Source organism: Gossypium raimondii, chromosome 1 (genome assembly GCF_025698545.1).
Source record: "Gossypium raimondii isolate GPD5lz chromosome 1, ASM2569854v1, whole genome shotgun sequence".
Taxonomy (NCBI): Eukaryota; Viridiplantae; Streptophyta; class Magnoliopsida; order Malvales; family Malvaceae; genus Gossypium; species Gossypium raimondii.
The window spans coordinates 44,098,892-44,118,820 of NC_068565.1; the positions used below are offsets into that span (position 1 = coordinate 44,098,892).

The following is a 19,929-nucleotide window of genomic DNA, read 5'->3' on the forward strand; positions in this document are numbered from 1 at the left end:
ATTATATAATTTATAACACATAAAAATTAAATCTATTATATACTACTATAATGTAAACATTAAAAAATGTTAAAGATGACTATATATAAAAGTTTATAAATAAATAAATTATTAAATTATTAAATGTTAAATTAAAAATAATATAAATATATATTTTTAAAAAAATTTAAAAAATAATATGGACGGATCTAAAACGATTTATAAATATGGATGGACTTAGACAAAATGCTAGGCCCATATTTTGAGTTGAGCTAAGCTTGAGTAAACATAAAGAATGCTAATATTATATATAAGCCTGACCCGAACCTAACCAACTCGAACATAAATACCTTTATTTGTAACTTAATAAGATTTCATAGCGAAGGATGATACCAGTCTGATTCAAGTTTACCATCATTCCTTGTTTTCCTTATTTTTCTTTATTTGCTATGAAATGAAACTACTTCAATTAATACCTACTTTGGACTTACCAATCGATCCTTCTTTCAGTTTTTATATTTTATGGATTTGGAAATGTAATTAAAGAATTAAAACCATGCTCGTTAAATGCCCTTGTAATACCCCTAACCTGAATCCATCGCCAAAATAGGGTTATGGAGTATTACTGGAGTTTATAGATCAAATAACCCAACATTTCATATAATATAATATTCATATCAGAAATCAATCGAAATCAAATATATTGTCCCTTATATGAGCCCTCGAGGCCCAAAATACAAGTTAGAAACAAGTCGGGACTAGATCGGTTAATAAATTTTTTTTCGAAAAACATTGAAATTTTTCAAAATTGCAGGGGACACACGGCCACAAGGCCAGGCCGTGTGACTCACATGGTCAAGAAACACGCCCATGTTTCAGGCTGTGTGGGCATTCAAAATAGGGACACACGGCCGTGTCCCAGTCTGTGTCTGTGCTTGTGTTACTATCTGACTTGGGTGACACGGCCAAATTACATGCCCGTGTGCTAGGTCGTGTTGAGCATACTGACTTGTGCAATTTTAAAGATACAGGGGACACATGGCTATGTGTCACACACGGCTAAGACACACACCTGTGTCTATGCCCGTTTGGACAAAAATAGGTAATTTCCAAGCCACATTTCTCACCCAATTTGGTACCAACCTAAGCACAACAATTTGCATATCAACAAGCCATAACAAGGCATTCAAATCAAGTTAAAATCAAGTCTTAAACATGTATTATCACAACATACAACCAAGTTGTCATTATGCACCTCAAATGACAAATTAATAACATGTCAACAAAATATCCATATTTACCTAGATACCAAATGCATATATGCATATCTGTACCAAATATACTATTTCAAACCAATCATCAATATACTTATAAGTTTTCCATCATTCAACCATATCAAACACACATTAAATAAGTTAAGGTCACATATATAAACACATCAAAATATATCAAACACAAACCATTCAAATGGCTTGTCTTAACAAAACATTTATATACCAACATTGGCCAAAATATCCTATCCATGCCATTATAACCGGAATTAATTTACTGAAAGTACCAAAAGAGTTGATGGATAGTGTGAAATAGCTCCAACTAGCTTCCAACCCAAATGAGCTTTCGAATTATTATAAAACATGGAAAATAACACAAAGTAAGCATTTAAGCTTAGTAAGTTCGTATAATACAAAATTTAACTTACCATATTTTCACAAAATAGGTAAGTAAACATAACATATCTCAATCAATTTGGCCAAAAGCCTAAACACATGATCACCAACATATTAGCCATGAAAATCACATATAAAATCCAACACTCATGGTTGAATTCATCAAATAATCATATTTCATGTATTTCATGTATATACAAGTAATAGTTCATCTCAAACTCATATGATTTCATAACAGAACTGTACCGTTAAACCATTTAAAATATCGTTGGATACATGGGTAGTACACGCGAGGTGTATTGAACTGTAATCTGTCAATTCATATTCATGTATGCTTATACGAGCTGTAAACAGTAAGCTCTTCCAAGCTAAATAACGAGAAGCTCATGCGAGCTGAATATCGGGAAGCTTATAAGAGCTGTTGTGTGTCCGCAACACATGTAGAACCCCAACCAAATCGGTAATTCTAATGACATGTCATTTGTATCCTACGAATTTCATAAGGTTCAAACGGGACTTGGTAATTATAAAATATACAACTGGTATTTATTCATGGCAATTGGACAATTCACAAACAATAATTCACTTTAACACATATTAATGTACAATTTAATTACACGAATTTACCTCCACAAGTGTACGTAAACACGAAGGTGACTAATCCGATATTTTCTTTTTGCCTCAATCTAACTCTGTATGAGGTCTAACCGGATCTATACGAATGAATTTAACTCAATTCAATATAATTCGTATTCAATTTAGTCCAACACATATTTTTGGAAAAGTTGCTATTTTGCCCCTATATTTTTAATTTATTACAATTTAGTCCCTAGGCTCAGAAAATGACTTTCATGCAATTTAGTCCTTACTCAAGCCTAGTCAAATTTTTATACATATTAATAGCAGCCCACATAATTCACAATTTCACAATTTAACCATAAATTTATCATCTTTTTCAATTTAACCCTTAATTGATAATTTCATCAAAATTCTCTTTACAAAAGTTGTTTATCTAACAACAACCTTTCATTTTCTATCATAAAACTTCAAAAATTTAAGCATACTCATCAATGGCAAAACCCTAATACTTTAACGATTTTGCAAATTAATCCTCGAGTTAACTAGATTATGCTATTATGATCTCGGAAACATAGAAATTATTAAAAACGAGACAAAGATTCATACCTAATTGAGCAAAATAAGCTTGTCCAAATTCAAGCTTCCATGGCTAGGTTTTTTTTTTTTTTTATGTTTGGTGGATGATGATGATAATAGATGATATTTGTTTATTTTATTAATTTTAATATAACTTTAATTGCTAATTTCCAAAATTACCCTTAATAATTTATTAAATTTCCAATGATGACTATTCATGCTTAACCACTAAGCATTTTAATGGTCTATTTACTATATAAGGACCTCCAATTTAAAATTCTATAGCTATTTAATACATTTAGCTATTATAACTCAACTTTTGCACTTAATGCAATTTAGTCTTTTTCATCAAATTAGGTATGTAAACGGTAAAATTTCTTAACAAAATGTTTATATTGTATTACTATTATATAGTAGACCATATAATAATAAAAATAATTTTTTCCGACTTCGGATTTGTGGTCCCAAAACCACTATTCTGATTTTACTGAAAACAGACTGTTATCGACTTCCATGAGATTTCATAGCCAAGGATGAATCTAGTCTGGTTCAAGTTAGTTTTGAGAAAAAACCACTAGAGAGAGTTGACTAAATCGCCCCAATCGATTTAGTCTATTTTGATTTGAGCGATTTTTTGATTATAGGTTTAATCTTATTGATTACTTCGACCGTTATTGATTTTTAAATTTTCAAACTGACTCAGTAGAAAATATTGATTTAATTTAATTTTTTAAATGATTTAAAATATGTGTACAATTTATAATATATAAAATAAATATATATTATTCAAACCAATAACTAAAGTCGATTAACCAACCGACCTAAAATCAATTTGGTTATTTTGAATTTTGAACTTTGATTCGGTCGAATTGATTTATGTATATTATAGTCGATTAAATCGATTTAATAAAAATCGATCCAACTGATCAAAAACCGAATACTCCCCTAAAAAGTACAATTATCTTGCAATATTTTTATATTTTAAAAATTAAACTAAATTGGAATTGAATATCAATGGTAACCGAATGAATCAACTAAATTCAACATGTAAGAAGTAGACAATTAGTTTAGTTCGTCAATAATTAAACAATTTAAAAAAATACTTCTTACCATATATTCTTAAAGTTACTTTCATTATTTTTCATTATTATAAATAATTTTTTACCCAATGGTAAGAGCATTATATTGTAAGCATGGGAGTTTGAATTCGATCCGAAGCAGTCTCACTCCACTTTCCCGAATATTAAAAGAAAGTAATTATATTATAAAAATTAAACTATTTATAAATTAAATAAAATATAAAATTCAATACTGAACTGAAACTGAACTTAAGTTAACAAAAGCAAACCAAAATGGTTGGAATTGAGGTAAAAGTACCACAAAACCCCTTGTACTATACCCTCGATTGCATTTTAGCCTCTAAAAAAATAGGCAAATTAGCCCCTATTTGTTAGACGAGTGAGAAAAATAGTCCTATCCATTAAAATTTGGTGTTAATATAAGGCATAATAACAAATTTAGCCCTCAATATTTACACATTTATTAAATTTGACCTACTCTTTTATTGGAAGTAAATTAGAATTTTTTGAAACTAGTAAGGCTAAAGGGTCAAAAAGGCCTTAGTAACAAATTTAACAAAAATAATTAAACCCTTTTAATATATAAAAGTTATTAAAAAATCATAAAATTATAAACAAAATTTATAAAAAAGTTATAAAAATTTAAAATTATAAACTTTTATTAAAAAATAACAATGACCCAATAAGAGAGTAGGGTCAAATTTTTTAAAATCATATAACCATTAGATTTTAATAGGTTGATATTGTTATTTTTAATAAAATAATTTTTATGATTTTTAAAATAATTTTAAATTTGGAAAGGGCTTAGTTGGATTTTAAAAAAATTATTAAGACTTTTTGACCATTTAGCTTTATTAGTTTAATTTTTAAAATTTACTTCCAATAAAAGAGTATGGGTCAAATTGAATAAACATGTAAAGACTGAGGCTAAATTTATCATCATATCTCATATATTAACACCAAAATTTAACAAAGGGGCTTTTTTGTTCACTTATCTAACTTACAGGGACTAATTATCCATTTTTTTTAAGTGAAGTGACTAAACTTTTATCTTAGAATAGATTGTGGGGCTTCTATTTATTATTATTATTTTGTCAACCCTAGGCGACAGAATACGAAATTCCATGGGCCATGGCGAACAGCGGCTAACGACAAGCCTTATGTAGGTTTAAGTCACCCAACCCCCAACTAAGTTCAATTTCAAACTCCAACAATGGGCTTATGTTTCTTACTTTTTAATGATTCTTTATTTAAGCCCCATGTTTTCTTTTCCCTTAATCTGGCTGGCTTTTTGGGTTTGACGGTTTAACTCTTGCGTTTTGTAAATTAAGGGTGTTTAAACTTAAGTTAAAATTAAATTAATTGATCGAATCGATCTAATTTGATTAATCGGTCGGTAGTTAAACTTAATTCGATCGGAGGTCGGCTAATAGTTTTTTAAAATTTTAGTTATCGGTTAAATCAGTTCGAAATCGGGTAATTAATTGAATTAACCAAACTTAGATAGTGTTTTTAATTATGGACAGTTTCAAGACTTAAAATTCCAGTTAATTTTCAAGTCAAATGAACATTATAAATGTACTTTTTATATGTTTTATACTTGTTTTAGCCAAAACATAAAACATATAAATTTCGGTTAATTCAGTTAGCTGACCGAATTAACCAAAATATTTCGGTTTGATTAATTCTTTTTGAAAAAAAATTGATTCGATTAACGATTAAAAGATTATATAGTTCGTTTAATTCGATCGTTTGAGCTTCCCTATTATAAATAAATGCAATTAATGAACATCAAAGCTCAACAAAATTTGGCACTACCAACTCAAATTTTATATTTTACATTCTATTTTATAAATTCAATATTTATTAATATTTTATTTTATTTTAAACATTTATATTCATTACAAAATCAATATACAGCTAGCATATTTAATAAATCTGAAGCTGGAAAAATTCTACATTATTATTTCCTTGTTTTGGAAGGTACATTATTATTTTCTATAATTTGCTTATTGGTCAATATCCAATATACATATATTTACTTTAAAAGGTGAATGAAATAGAAATAGACAATTTTTAATACGAGGCAAAGACTAATATTTATTCGAATCCCATGTGTTCACTGTTGAGTTTGAATTATATTAATCGTGTTGATTATTGTAATTTAATTACAAGCAGTTACTTTTTAAAATATAAATTAACTACACCGTCCATATCCTAGAGGAAGATAAGTAACGGTCCTTCTGATTTGATTAATGAGTGATGATGATTAATTAATGGCCGTTGATTCTATGTTCACGTGGGCCAGGCCCCCACAGTAAGCCCAGCCTGCCATTATTTTATCTCTCCCATATTTATTCCAAGAAGAACACAGACATGGGAACCATTTGACAAAAATGGAACAATTTCCGTGTCTCGTGATACTCTAAAACCTTAGAAACTCCAAAAAGCTAAAGACCCTCCCTTTGACACAACAAACAACGCACCTTCCCCTTCTTCTTCCTCCTCTTCTAACATTCCTGTCTATCACTTAAAAAAACCATAGCTTTGTTGTTGGTTTTTTTATTTTTATTTTTTATCTAAGAACAAAAAAATGCATGCAAAAACGGATTCAGAAGGGACGAGTATCGATGCGTCATGGCCGCCAAGGTCGCCTCGAAGGCCTGTATACTATGTTCAGAGCCCTTCTAACCATGACGTTGAGAAGATGTCGTATGGGTCAAGCCCCACGGCTTCACCAACCCACCATTATTACCATTGTTCCCCCATTCACCATTCCAGAGAGTCATCTACGTCTAGGTTCTCGGCTTCTCTTAAGAATCCCAGGAGTCTTTCTGCTTGGAAGCATGTGCAGCTTGGTCGTGGCGATGATGACGACGACGACGACGATGATGAAATGGACGGTCGTGATGGGAGTAAGGCTAATAAAATCAGGCTTTACCTTTGCCTTGTTTTCTTGTTTTTCGTGCTGTTTACCGTCTTCTCTTTGATCTTGTGGGGTGCTAGCAGGAGTTACAAGCCTAAAATCCTCGTTAAGGTTAGGTTTTTACTTTGCAAAATTGATTCTTTTTTTGAGTTGACCCAGTTGTCACCCGATTGTTCTTTTATTTGGCCGAGTAAACGCGGTGATTATATGTGTTTTTACTTTAAATGTGTAAAGCAATATCTTTTTAGCAAAACATCAGTTGGCACTCGGCACTTATAGCATTGAAAGTTCCTAGGAAAAGTTAAAAAGGAATTAACTTTCCATTGGTTGATGAAATTATAAACCCGCACTACATGAGTCAACTCAGTGACTCAGTTAACGAGTTTTCTCATGGAAATAGGGGCATGTACAGATATCTAGGGAGCCTAAAGAATATGGAATGGAACGCCAATGTAATAGCTTTATCCCGCAATTTGAGCCATGTTTTGCTATAAACTTTTAATTAATTTAATCAAATCACCACCAATAAAACATTCTCTAATCTATGTGTGTTGGTTTGTGGGCAGCACATAGTGTTTGAGAACTTCCATTATCAGGCAGGAAACGATCAATCAGGGTTGCCAACAGATATGTTTTCGCTAAATTCAACGGTCAAGATCTCATACAGAAATCCAGCTACATTCTTTGCCGTCCATGTCACTTCTACCCCTTGGGAGCTTCACTATTTCCAGCTCAAAATTGCCTCTGGACAGGTAAATGGAAAAGGACCCATTTTTCTTCTAATCCTTCCTTATTTGTTATGATTTCAATCAATCGTTAAAAATGATAGCTTAGCTGTGGTTAGACTATTGGGAAAGGGGGCAATTTTGGGTCAAAAAGACTTTTTTGGGTTAGCAGTTGGCAACCTAGAGAAGTGGGAAACTCCAGCAGTGGGCTTTGAATGCTATTATATGTCTTTATTCGAGTGCCTTAAAAAGGCTGCAAAGACTGAACCTAACATAATCTCTATGGGTCCCCACATAGAAACCAAAATGTTATTCGTTTGTTCAAGTTTAGTTGTGAACATGGCCCTTTTGCTTCGAGTGTGCCTTTGAAACAGGACACAAATATCTTTGCTCTGCTTAGCTGGCTTTCAGACATTGGAACAAAACATAGTTCACACTTCACCCCTAGGATAGGAAGGAAAGTTCCATAGTTTTTAAACTGGGGCCTTAATGTTTATCACCTGTCAGGCTTCATTAAAATAATGGCTGGCTTTTGGTTTCGGCTACTGAATTGGGCTTTTATCCTACCAGTTTTGGTTTTGGTCATCATCCCCAACCATTGTATCGACAAAGAGATGTGACAATATGTGCTTGCTGATTCATTAACATAATATTGTGAAAATGGTTTGATGTTTGTCATTAATGTATGATACAGATGAAGAAGTTTACTCAATCAAGAAAGAGTCAGCGGAAAGTGGTGACGATTGTGAAAGGGTCTCAAGTTCCGCTATATGGTGGGATACCAGTTCTTGTAGCCTCTAGGGAGCACCTGAACACCATAGCAGTACCTCTTAACTTGACATTTGTGATGAGGTCAAGGGCCTACATTCTGGGCAGACTGGTAAAGACAAAGTTCTATGGACGAATCCGATGTTCTGTCACTCTGAGAGGAAACAAGCTTGGGACGGCCCTTAATTTGACAGATTCGTGTATTTATCAGTGACTGCCCCTCTCCTTTCTTACACGACCAGGCTGAGTTATCATATTTTTGGCTTTTTGAAATTCTTCATTTACCAAGAATTTTAGGAGCTTCAATTTGAGGTAGATGGTCAAACTCTGAATATATGGATGTTGTCTGAGGATTTTTTTGTTAAATTTGTTCACCTGTTTCTCCTTTTTTGCTGGTTAATTGCTGTTCATTGAATGTATGTTGTATTTATTGGTTAGCATAGGTTTTCTTGCGTATATGGTGGATAAGCTTTAGTTGTTTTTACCTAAATCGTTGTCTGCTACTTTGATCTTTCTACATATTGCAATGTGATATTTCAAACTAAATTAAAGGATATTAGGGGTGATGGAATTGACAATCTTCAAATTGATGTAGTAGTAATAATATCAAATCGAGCTTAAAAACACAATGCAATGCAAATAAGTATAAAAAGTAGAACAAATAATGGATTGAATCCACTAAAGTTGGATATCTATTATTCAAGTCCACATGAATATGTAAAGGATATTGTTATCCAAATCAGGGAAAAAGTAGGATATCCACTAATATTAGAATCAACACTATTAATCTCTACTTTCGTATGAAAAATCTGGATTAATTTTTGAATCATCATTAATTAGATGAAATTTGATTCCGTCAAAATGCATATTCAATCAACCATTATGATTTTTTTGAATAGTTAAATCAAGGAAACAAATTCGGAACATCTGGCCAGGGCTTATTGATGAAAGAAATCCAAATGACATACGATTATGCATATGTCAATGATACAACAAATTCTACTACTGATAGTCATCAATGTAAGAAATTGCAAGCTTTTGACTTTTGATAAAATAATACTGAGCTGTTCCTAATTCATTATCAAGTTTTATTGCTATGCTAGTAACTATAGAGGGGGGGTATTTATACAAATAGAATGAGAGAAATCTAGAGTTTAACCAACTAACAGAATCTAGAGTTTCTGCCTACTTCCCTGCTCACCTTTTGCTTTCTCACACAGGCATGTTAATTAATTTGCAGAATCATAATAATAGCACTATGATTATGAGTGTTGGGAGTTTGCTAATTTTAGGTGAGAAATGATAATATCTATAATGATTGAGATTTGGACCGTCTTTCCCATACATTCAAAGTGTAATTCCCTTGAATCACTAGCCACAAACGTGTCTCCCGGCTTAAACCAAAGACTTAAAGAAAAAGATGGCCATTTTGCAAAAGAAAAGAAAAAGTGGATATGAGAAAAATCAGTGATGAACACTTGCCTTTTTTGGCATGGTGGGAATTGTGGTTAACGTGTCAGTGTGACTGTTTTTGAAGCAGCGTGGATATGGAGATTTTTGGGTTAGTCAAAGTGGGCGTTCTGGACCTATACATGTTTTTCATGCTCCATAATGGCGATTACGTGTACCTATTTTGGCCTTACTGAATGTATATTGTATGAAGCTCAGCAACTAAATTGCTTCCAGGAGAAGAATTGGGGGGTGCGGGGGCCCTTATTCTTCTCTCTCCTTCAAATTTATTTCTAACTTGGTCCTTGGGATTCGTCTTGTCCACCCTCCGTATCGCACTGTCTTCATCACTTACTGGTGTGGTCGAAAGTGTAGGAAACTAAAAAATCGAAGAAATATTTTTGCTTTTGTGTTTTTGAAAATGAAATACATTAAGAACAAAATTGGTTAAAGTTATTTTCATTAAAATTAAAAATTTTGAAAAAATATATATTTTTAATTTTGATGGATTGCCATTGGTTCAAATCATCGTAAACAAAAAAAAAATCTATTTTTTAATATTTTAAATATCAAACCACAAGCGTAAAATTTATTTTAGTTCCGAAAAAGATTTAGTTTCTAAGAATAAAATAGAAACCAAACGAATCTTCCTTTCTCATAATTATTTTTCAATTAATTCTTGGAATATATTGTTTTTTTAGCTTATGAACGCATTGAATTATGTTAATTTAAAAAAGGAAAGAAATTTCAACTATCTTTTAGGATGTCACTGCATGAAAGGAACATGAGGCTACAAATTTATGTTAATGAAACGAAAGTAAATCCGATTTGCAAACTAGTTAATTTCTTAGATTTCAATTATCATGCACACAAAAAGAATTAGATTAGGCCTGATTAAAAGTTTATAAATATACACATGACTTGTATATCTATCATTAAGGCCTGAAGAAGTTGGCATTCAGGCCTTTGTCATCTAATTTCCACACAGCAGCAACTATTAACAAAAGGCTGAGTACAATGCCAATAGAACCCACTCCCAAGTTGAGACTCCACATTGCACCCTTTGGTCGTGGTTTTCTGATCGAAATCCACATGAAACATGGATATACAAACGTCAAAGGCACAGCTGCCATTCCTCCAATTAAAGGTGCCAATTTTCCCAAGAAGGGAAAAGCCACTGCTACGAAGAACGTGACCCCTCCGAAGAAAAGGCGTATACCGGCACGAACCCACCCTGGGCATCGCCTTTTTTTACTGCTGGCGTAAATAAACTCTAAGTTGTCGAAAGCAGGCATGGCATAGATTTGGTATGACGTTATGCAACTTATAGTTAACCATATGTAGATCAGGCCTATTACATACTTTGAAGTGTCTTGTCCATGAAATTTTGTAAATGCAGTTAGAATCCCTTCTTCAGGTATCTGGAAGAAATGGAATTACTGTCAATAATGTTAACCAATGAAGTATATTATTAAATCGCAATGTTGCTTACCTCGTTTCCATAAGCCCAAAATCCAACAATTGCAAGTGGAAATAAACACATAGCTATTATCATGTACGATACCATTACTCCTCTCCACATAGATTTCCGTGATGGGTGCTTTGAATCTGATGGCAATGTCCCCTTCACTCAACAATTAAATATAATTAGTTTCCACATGTGCTGAACTGAAGTAAAAGAGTTCATAGCGGTTAAGATTAATCACCTGAATCTCAAGAATAAGATTGTGACCTCTGAATGCAAGCATAATGATGCCAATGGCATTCAAGATGTTACCAAATCCAGTCATACCAGTTCTGTCAGCAACTGGTATGCCGTAAGAGACATCATTTGGCCTGCCTTTGCTGATGGATAGAGCCCATATCATAGTACAGTACCCAATGGAAGTTATGGCACCGGTTAGAGAAACTCGGGCTATTGAATTTAAATTGGGGAATAATTGAGCAATGATAAGGGCTATGCAAGTAAATATGAGGAACCACTGTGTACCACTCAGGGACATGGATCCACACATGGTTCCTTCCTCACATATGATGTTGAAAAGTTGTTCCATGGAACTTCCTGCTGTGATAATAAGCATAACACAAGAGCCTCCTGATAGATACATTACTGGGAAGATTGCCAGCAACTTCCCAAGCTTTGGGCCTGCAATGGGATCAAATTAGGAAAGTTTTTAGTCGCACAATCAAGATTGGTGAAAGTTGAAAGACCTTTGACTTGGGGGGGGGTATTATTTTAATGAACTACTAACCAAAGGCAAGAATTGACATGCGGACGAATCTGCTGCAACGGATTCCAGGAACAGGTTCATGAAGATTTACTAGAAGCCATGTGGTGTAGAGTTGCCACATGAATGCTATGGACAAACATATGATCCCCCATGCCCTAGACAAATTCAAAATTGTATGAAAAAATTTAAGCAATAGCACATGAAAAACAAAGAAAAAGAAAACCTTAGCTTCCAAGTTTTCTTTTTCCAACTTTTTTTTTGGGGTTCAAAAAGGAAGACAAAAGAAGAAAAAATGGGCCATACCAACAATGGTTGTTGGAAATAAAGCTGGAATTATTTGAAGTCTAGGTTCAAACAGAAGGATAATTTTCTTTCTTTCAACATTTCTTTTGGGTCTTCGGAGATTAAGTTATTGTATTAATTAGTATTTAGTACATGGAAAAGACTCTTTCTTCTTTAGATGGTCCCCCCTAAAGACCCCACACTGAAACTCGGAAATTCTGGAAACAGATCAGCTTTGTGATCAACAAATATTGCCATGTTTGAGTTGAGCAAAACAAGACAGACTATGACCATGTTTTTGTTGGTTTGTTTGAGAGTGGTGATTTGAAGAGGGTGGGATAAAAAGTAATAACAAAATGAGTTGCAAAAACTCACCATCCAAGACTTGCAAAAGCAACAGGGAGGAAAAGGACCTGAAACCCAATCCCTGAACAAAGCAGATGTAAAATAGAAGAGAAAGTGCTGCCATTTCTGGACTCGGTTAGAGGCAGCCAAGATTCAAGTTCACTAAGGTTGACCACACCCTGTGGTGGCGGAGAAACTCCAGCCGCAGCTCCAGGCGTGTCCTTAATGGTGATAATTTGGAAAGGAACGGGCGTAGGGGGTAGATAAAGTGGAAGCACATGCTTCGACTTGTCTTCAATGGGTACTACTACTTCTCCCATAATCCAAAAACTCCTTCCGATCTCAAAGCTAAGAATAATAGAAATGTTGGGGAGGGGGGGGTTGAGTTTAATAATATAAGGAACCAAGAGTATTGGACATGTGAAACCTAACGCACTGCCCACCAGACCGGGAAATCAACAACAAGACCTAAGATTTCTTCTGTTTCATTTCAACAATGAATTTCACGACAGTTTGTCTCACCAACGAGGGTGTGGCCAACTTTTAAAGGTATAATCAATAATGGCATACGTCATACCTATTACATCATCAATCCTCTCATTTTTTTTCTGAAATTTTATTTAACCACCCAAAAATAGGCCCTTTCAGCATCACACTTTTCTATTTATGCATAAAATATATAATAACTTTGATAAAAGATAAAAAGTAGTTGACGGCTACGGTGTTTATAACTTTCTTTCTTTTTCCTTATCAATCGATTTAATTATAAATTTTATAAAAATTAATCCTTTAATTTGTCAAAATTTTATTCTCTTATCATAATGGAGATATTAATCTAATTAAAATATTAAATTACTGATTTAGAAATCAATATTTCATCACAAATTTATTGGTGGTAAAGTGAAATAACAAAAGTTTAAATTTTATTTTATCATAAATTTAGATCCATATAGCCCACATCAATGCACTTCCATAGATTTCACCAGTGGCCAATACAAAAAGTTCATTTTTAGACCCAAAATGATTTTTCTACATAAAATGAATTTATTTAATATATTCCTTCACTAATTCAATTTTGACCCTTAAAATTTTTTTCCATCTTCACCTTTTATTAAGTGTAGCAATTTTACTTTTAGGATATATATATTATGTGTAGCATCTTTTATACAATTGGTTAATATTATATATATACATATTTAAAAGAGTAGCGATAAGTTTAAAATGATGCATCGAAATAAATCAGTATCGTTAAATATCGATATTAGTAAAAAAATGGTACGTCTATTGATACGATATTAACTATCTTTGTCTATCATCAACAAAACTAATTTCTTTAATTTTCATAAAATACGATAATTATATTATGAAAAATCATTAAGTTGTCAACTCATGAAGTGTTTTTATATGTTTGGGTAAAGAAATGAGTTCAATATCCCAAGAAATATTGCTAGTTGTTGAGGGGGGTCGATTAGTTTCCTTAAAAGACTAGTTATACCTTGATTGGTGGCTTGATCTACATCGTATGCAACTTTATTAGTTAAATATCTACATGTTCTTTAGGTACGTACTCTCTCCACCAACTAAGGCGTTCCCACTCCGTAAACTCTTGGAGCTCTTCATAAAATCGGGAGACAAAACTTAAATCCCGAAACAATACCAATGATTGCTAAGGATCATATCGATTGTCCGACAAACAATACTTAAAAAAGTGAAGGAGTCAATCCCGTATTAGTATATGGCACAAGTATTTGCGTTAAAGATAACATAGGTCGAAAGTGTCGAAAATACGGTGGGAATATGAATGTGAAATGCTGATACAAGGCAATGACGTTTACTGTTTTTATACCAATGATCATAATTAGATCAGGCATGGGATTTTCCACACGAACCGGCCTTTTTTTCTTTTTTTAAAAAAAAATATGTATAGTACATAGGTTAATGGGACAACAGTACAAAAATGATTTTATTTAGGGGAAAGTGATATTTTTTTTTGATATTAATGATGTTAAGGATGGATTTAGCACCAAAAAGAAAAAAATCATATTGTGGTTGGGATCCATATAAAATGGAATAAAATCATGTTCAAGATCCTACAAATATTTGATTAATTAATTAATGGTTTATGTTACTCTCTTTTTCTTTTTAAGAAACAAAAATGGTTTCATATTCTGTCACTAAGTTTATTATTTATATTATATTCAAAACAGTTAATGTGAAGAATGAACTCTTAGCTATTTATACAATTTTAATTTGATAAATATTAATTATGATAATATTATTAAGCAAATCAGTTCATTTTCAAATTACTGCTAATATTACTAATAATTTTAAAGAATATTTTAAATTAATAATTGGTTGAATAATCATGATTACCAAATTAATGATGCATTATTGGTGGCTATGTATTGGGTTTGCATGGAGCTAGGAGCATAAGTTTTCAAATGTGAGGAGAAGACTACAAGATTGTGAGAACGTCATGCCTTGGGTTGCAGTGGAAAGTTGGTGACAAACTCAAAACTATAGTAGTGAAGAGAAAAAGATGGACACGTTGTTTACACGGCTAATTAAGAAATAGATGACCCGCCAACCCATGTGTAAAAATACAAATCCATAACCTTCTTTCAATCCAATATATTTTTATTTTTGGTCAAGATTTTTACAAAAAGTGGCTTGACAAATGTAAATATTTAATTTCATGGTCAATTTTAATGTTGCCTAAGATGAAATGTAATTAGAATATTAAGGGGTAACTTTTGAAAGATCAACATCTTCTCAATAATAATAATATGTTGCAAATTCCAAAATATTTATTGATTCAAATAAATTAGATATATTATGAATGAATTAAATAAAGGGTCGCTAAACTATTAATAAGTATACATTTTGGTCATTTAATTTTAAAAAGTTACACAATGATTTTTAGACCATTCAAAAGTTTTCGTTTAAGTCACTGAGTTGTTAAAATCATTGTTGTCTATAGCCTTCTTTGTTCGCATCGCCTACACCAATCGAAAGTTCTTATTCCCTTCTTTTCTACAGTTTAGGGTTTTTTTCATCATGAAATAACTTTAAACATCACGAATTTATGAACCAAAATCCAAACAAATTTATTTTCCAGTCTCCGACACTAAACGTCATATCGACTTGGATCTAAGGTTTGTTTTTCTACTCGTTGATGGGTATTGATCCACCACTTTAATCGTCGAATCGTCACTTGAAACTCGCTAGCTGAACTTTATAAAATAACTAACAATTCAGTGACTTAAATAAAAAACTTTTATATAGTTTAGCGACCAAAATATAAACTTACTAATAGTTTAATACCCATTAAATAATAATGTTGTTTTGAGATCTAAAATAAATAATAAGTATATTAAAACAATCATCCATCTCTCTTGAGTGTTCTTGTCGACTCAGTTTAAACAACCTTTGACAAATCTGTTAATAGCATCATGCATTACAATTTGGTGTATGGTTAAGGAGATTCTTCAATCCTGAGATTGATGCATTAAAATTTTGTTGTGTTTATATATTTACATAATTGATTAAGAAACTCGAAGCTTAAGATAAATATTTGAGGAAATTATAATTGTTAAGGTGCTTAATCAGTTGATTCATTTGCTTTTAAGTTAAATGAATTGATAAATCCACTAATTGAATTAATTTAGTTTGGTTACACCTTTAATTATTATAGTGAAGGAAAGGATTTTAAAAGTGTTTACATTGTTTTGTGCACCATTACATATTTTGTAACATGAAAAAGAAGTGATTCGACATGGGGTACGAATTTGGTGGAATTGCTTTGCAATATTTGTGCATTCTTCGTCAAGTTGAGAGGCCACTCTCCACTCTCCACTCTTTCTCTTTCAATTTCCTCTTCTATTTATATATTTATTTATTTCCTCTCATATTAGAATAATAAAGCTATTTTTATGATTTTTAAGGAAGGGAAAAGATTGTATGAAACAGTTACGCCACATCATTTGTGTCAGCTACCCCTCATTTAATTTGATTTTTTAATCATAAATTCCTAAAATCCTAATTAAAAATTACTCAACTCTAATAAAAATTCTATCTTCACATCTCTGCCCTGCTGCTATTTTTTTCCCGCAATTGCTTTGCTGCCTCTTCACGTCTCTCTGCAATCCCTGCTGATTTGCTTTGTTTTTTTTGGCGTGGCTGCTGTAATTGATTTTACAGGTGAGTTTTTTTTTTCTATTATGCTAGTTCCTAACAATTAAATGAATCTAATCTTGAGGCAGCTTTTCTTGTAATACAATATAATTAAATAGTTTTAGATAAAATTAGTAAACTCTAGCATTATGCTCAACTGGATCAACATGTTAGGTTATTCAAGACTGGTTGGGTGATTTAGTTTGGGATTTTAACTATTTCTACTTGATTTTCATTTGTTTGAAATATAGTTCTATTTAGAATCTTTAAAATAATTGTGATTTTTAATAATAATGACTTAGCGTACTGAATAAAAATTATATGATTTTCGAGCCGTATTTTTATTATATTTTAATTGTTCTTTTAAAATTTTTAACGATTTCTTGTATTATCATGATTTTTATTATATGTTAAAATTTATTCTCGTGTTTTGTTAATTCATAATTTTGATTTATGGAGACAAATGAAAGTTCATTTTGTCGAGAAAAAAAGATAATTCCGTTGAAAAAATAAAAGTGGGACTCAAAGTGAATTTTGAAGAAAAGGCTTATAATATTTATAATCAGCTTGCTTTGAGTAAGGGATTTAGCATTCGAAGAGGAAATAAGAGATGAAGTATGACTGAACCTATAAGACAACGTGAATTTTTATGCTCGAAATCTGGGTATCATGAACACGAAGATGTTGGCAAAGTGAAAAAAAATTAATTGTCTAGAGACAAGGACAGGTTGTCAAGCTAAAATTCGTTTTACAATAGAAAAATGTGTTTGGGTTGTTTCTTACTTTAATGATTATCATAATCACCACTTAGCAACTTCAGAAGAAAGAATTAATTTAAGATTAGGCAGAAAAATTTTGGAAGGACATGGAGATGTTATTCGTTCAATGGTTGCTGCAGGAATTAAACAAACAAGTTCATATTCGTTTCTCAGGAAGGAGATTGGGTTTGAAAATATTAAATTTACCAAACGAGATTGTCATAATTTCTTGCGCATTGAAAGAGAGAAACTGATTGAAGCAGGGGATGCACAGAGCATTATCAATTTTTTCAAATATAAGCAAGCTGAAGACCCTATGTTTTTCTATTCAATGCAAGTGGACCAGAATAATCGACTAGCTAATTTTTTTTGGAGAGATGAAAGATCAAAATTGGATTACGATTGTTTTAGAGATGTTCTTGTGTTTGATACCACGTATAAAACCAATAAGTATAAATTGGTTTGTGCTCCATTTGTCAAAATCAAGAATCACTAGAATATTGTTTTGTTTGGTTGTGTTTTTTTATCGGAAAAAACCACTGAGTTATTTACTTGGCTATTTGAAACATTTTTAGAAGCCATAGGCCATCGACAATCGAAGATTATTTTTACTGATCAAGATCAAGCGATGATGAAAGCAGTAGAGATTGTCCTCCCAGAATCTTATCATAGATTATGCATGTGGCACATTTCAAATAATGCTAAACAACATCTTGCTAGGCGTTTTGCCAATGTCAAGTTCAAAGCATAATTTTTTTAATAAATGCTTTTATGGATGTGAAAGTGAAACAGAGTTTGAATCAAGTTGGGCTACCATGATTGAAAATATTGAACTTTAAGATCATGCTTGGCTTAAGAGACTATATGAGCTTTGCGTAAAATGGTGCCCTGCCTTTAGCATAGATATTTTTTCAGCTTGGATTAGATCCACTCAAAGAAGCGAAAGTATGAATAGCATATTACATTAGATTATGAATTGCTCTTTATCTTTTATTTAGGTTATACAACATTATGAGGAAAATGCAAAAGATATTCGCAAGATAGAGTTAAATCAAGATTTTCGATGTAAAAATGGAGCACCAAACAAAGTTAATGGACGTGGGATTTTGAAGCATGCATCCAATGTTTACACTCTTGCTATGTTTAAAAGGTTTGAAGAGGAGTTGATAGATTGCAGAGGCTTGAATTGTGTTGAATTTAGTAACATCGAATATTTCTTTATATCATGTGACTGAAGATAGACGTGAAAGAATTCACTATAGGGAGTTTGACGTTCCAAGTAGCATTGTCTCATGCAGTTGTAATATGTTTGAAAGTCTTAGATTACTTTGTTGTCATGCTTTACAGGTTTTTTCTTATGAATAACATTAAAGAGATACCTAAAAAATATATACTTAAGAGATGGACAAAAAAAAGAAAAGTCGTTGCTAGCAAGTGATTTTAGAGCCTCATTAGCACATGAAGAAAAATCTAGTTGTTTATTGCACCTCAGTGAGTTGAATCATATCAGTTACAACATTTTTTAAAAAGGTTCATTGACTCCTAAGTGTACTCAAATTGTCAAAGACAAACTATTTGAGGCATTACGCTTAGTTGAAAATGAGATGGCAACTATGCAAGAAGCTAATGATTAAGAAATTTCAAAGCATACATTTTTCAAGATGCTATCAATGATAGCAATGGGAGATCAAGTGAAAAATTAATGTTTGATCCTATATGTATCAAAACAAAGGGTTTCAAGAAATTCTTGAATGAAAAGCCAATTCGAGAAAAATCAAAACAAAAAAAAACAAAGAAGGCAATGCTCTCTCAAGTTTCAAAAGATAAGGAGAAAATATCAAGTGAGTATGCTTTCCTTTATTATTATATTTGCATCTATTTGTTATGTTATTTAATTAATTTATATCTTGAATTTAATAAATAATTGTTATTTTGATCAAGGGAAACAAAATAAATCACTTATGCATGAAGGTTCTCTAGTAGTGCCTCTCCCAATGGAGTCTCAAACTCATAGTTATTCTTCCTATCATCAAATTTCAACGTTAATGACTCCAAACTACCATAATCACTTTTTTCATCCTCTACAGGTATTGATTGAATGCATTATTCTTTTTAAATGTCAAAAGTCGTAAATATTTAAGTACATGTATTGTAAAAATTTGTGTAGGATTTTTCTTCAAATTGGAAGTTCAATTCTTCATCTAATATGAAATTTACTAAATTGCTGGAAGAGAATGATCCATCGCTATTCAAGACTCAAGTAATATGTTTTTACTTATATTGTCACAAATTATTATATATATAATTCAAGGGTTTATCTAACAGTATAATACTTTTAATGCAGGAACATTTCTCAAATGGTTTAGAATCTCAAAAGACTGATGATAATTTA

The 19,929-nt window shown here is 31.9% G+C and overlaps 2 protein-coding genes across 2 annotated transcripts; one reads left to right on the forward strand and one right to left on the reverse strand.

Moving 5' to 3' along the window:
- The first annotated feature begins 6,251 nt into the window (after positions 1-6,251).
- Positions 6,252-8,789, forward strand: LOC105785957 (uncharacterized). Its single transcript, XM_012612171.2, has 3 exons — positions 6,252-6,917; positions 7,373-7,558; positions 8,226-8,789. The coding sequence occupies exons 1-3, from the start codon at positions 6,474-6,476 to the stop codon at positions 8,511-8,513; spliced, it is 918 nt and encodes a 305-aa protein (XP_012467625.1). The 5' UTR covers positions 6,252-6,473; the 3' UTR covers positions 8,514-8,789.
- Positions 8,790-10,575: 1,786 nt separating this feature from the next.
- On the reverse strand, positions 10,576-13,129 carry LOC105785958 (lysine histidine transporter-like 7). Its single transcript, XM_012612172.2, has 5 exons — positions 12,637-13,129; positions 12,001-12,134; positions 11,455-11,894; positions 11,241-11,372; positions 10,576-11,169 (listed from the first exon to the last, which is right to left on the reverse strand). Exons 1-5 carry the CDS (start codon positions 12,924-12,926, stop codon positions 10,684-10,686), a joined length of 1,482 nt encoding a protein of 493 aa, XP_012467626.1. The 5' UTR covers positions 12,927-13,129; the 3' UTR covers positions 10,576-10,683.
- Positions 13,130-19,929: the final 6,800 nt, after the last annotated feature.

Coding starts and splice junctions, on each gene's coding strand:
- LOC105785957 (XM_012612171.2), top strand. CDS start 6,474: ATGCATGCAAAAACGGATTCAGAAGGGACGAGTATCGATGCGTCATGG. Junction 6,918..7,372: donor AGCCTAAAATCCTCGTTAAG/GTTAGGTTTTTA, acceptor GTTTGTGGGCAG/CACATAGTGTTTGAGAACTT. Junction 7,559..8,225: donor TCAAAATTGCCTCTGGACAG/GTAAATGGAAAA, acceptor TGTATGATACAG/ATGAAGAAGTTTACTCAATC.
- LOC105785958 (XM_012612172.2), bottom strand. CDS start 12,926: ATGGGAGAAGTAGTAGTACCCATTGAAGACAAGTCGAAGCATGTGCTT. Junction 12,135..12,636: donor GCTTTTGCAAGTCTTGGATG/GTGAGTTTTTGC, acceptor GAATTTGTCTAG/GGCATGGGGGATCATATGTT. Junction 11,373..11,454: donor ATCTTATTCTTGAGATTCAG/GTGATTAATCTT, acceptor TGTTGAGTGAAG/GGGACATTGCCATCAGATTC.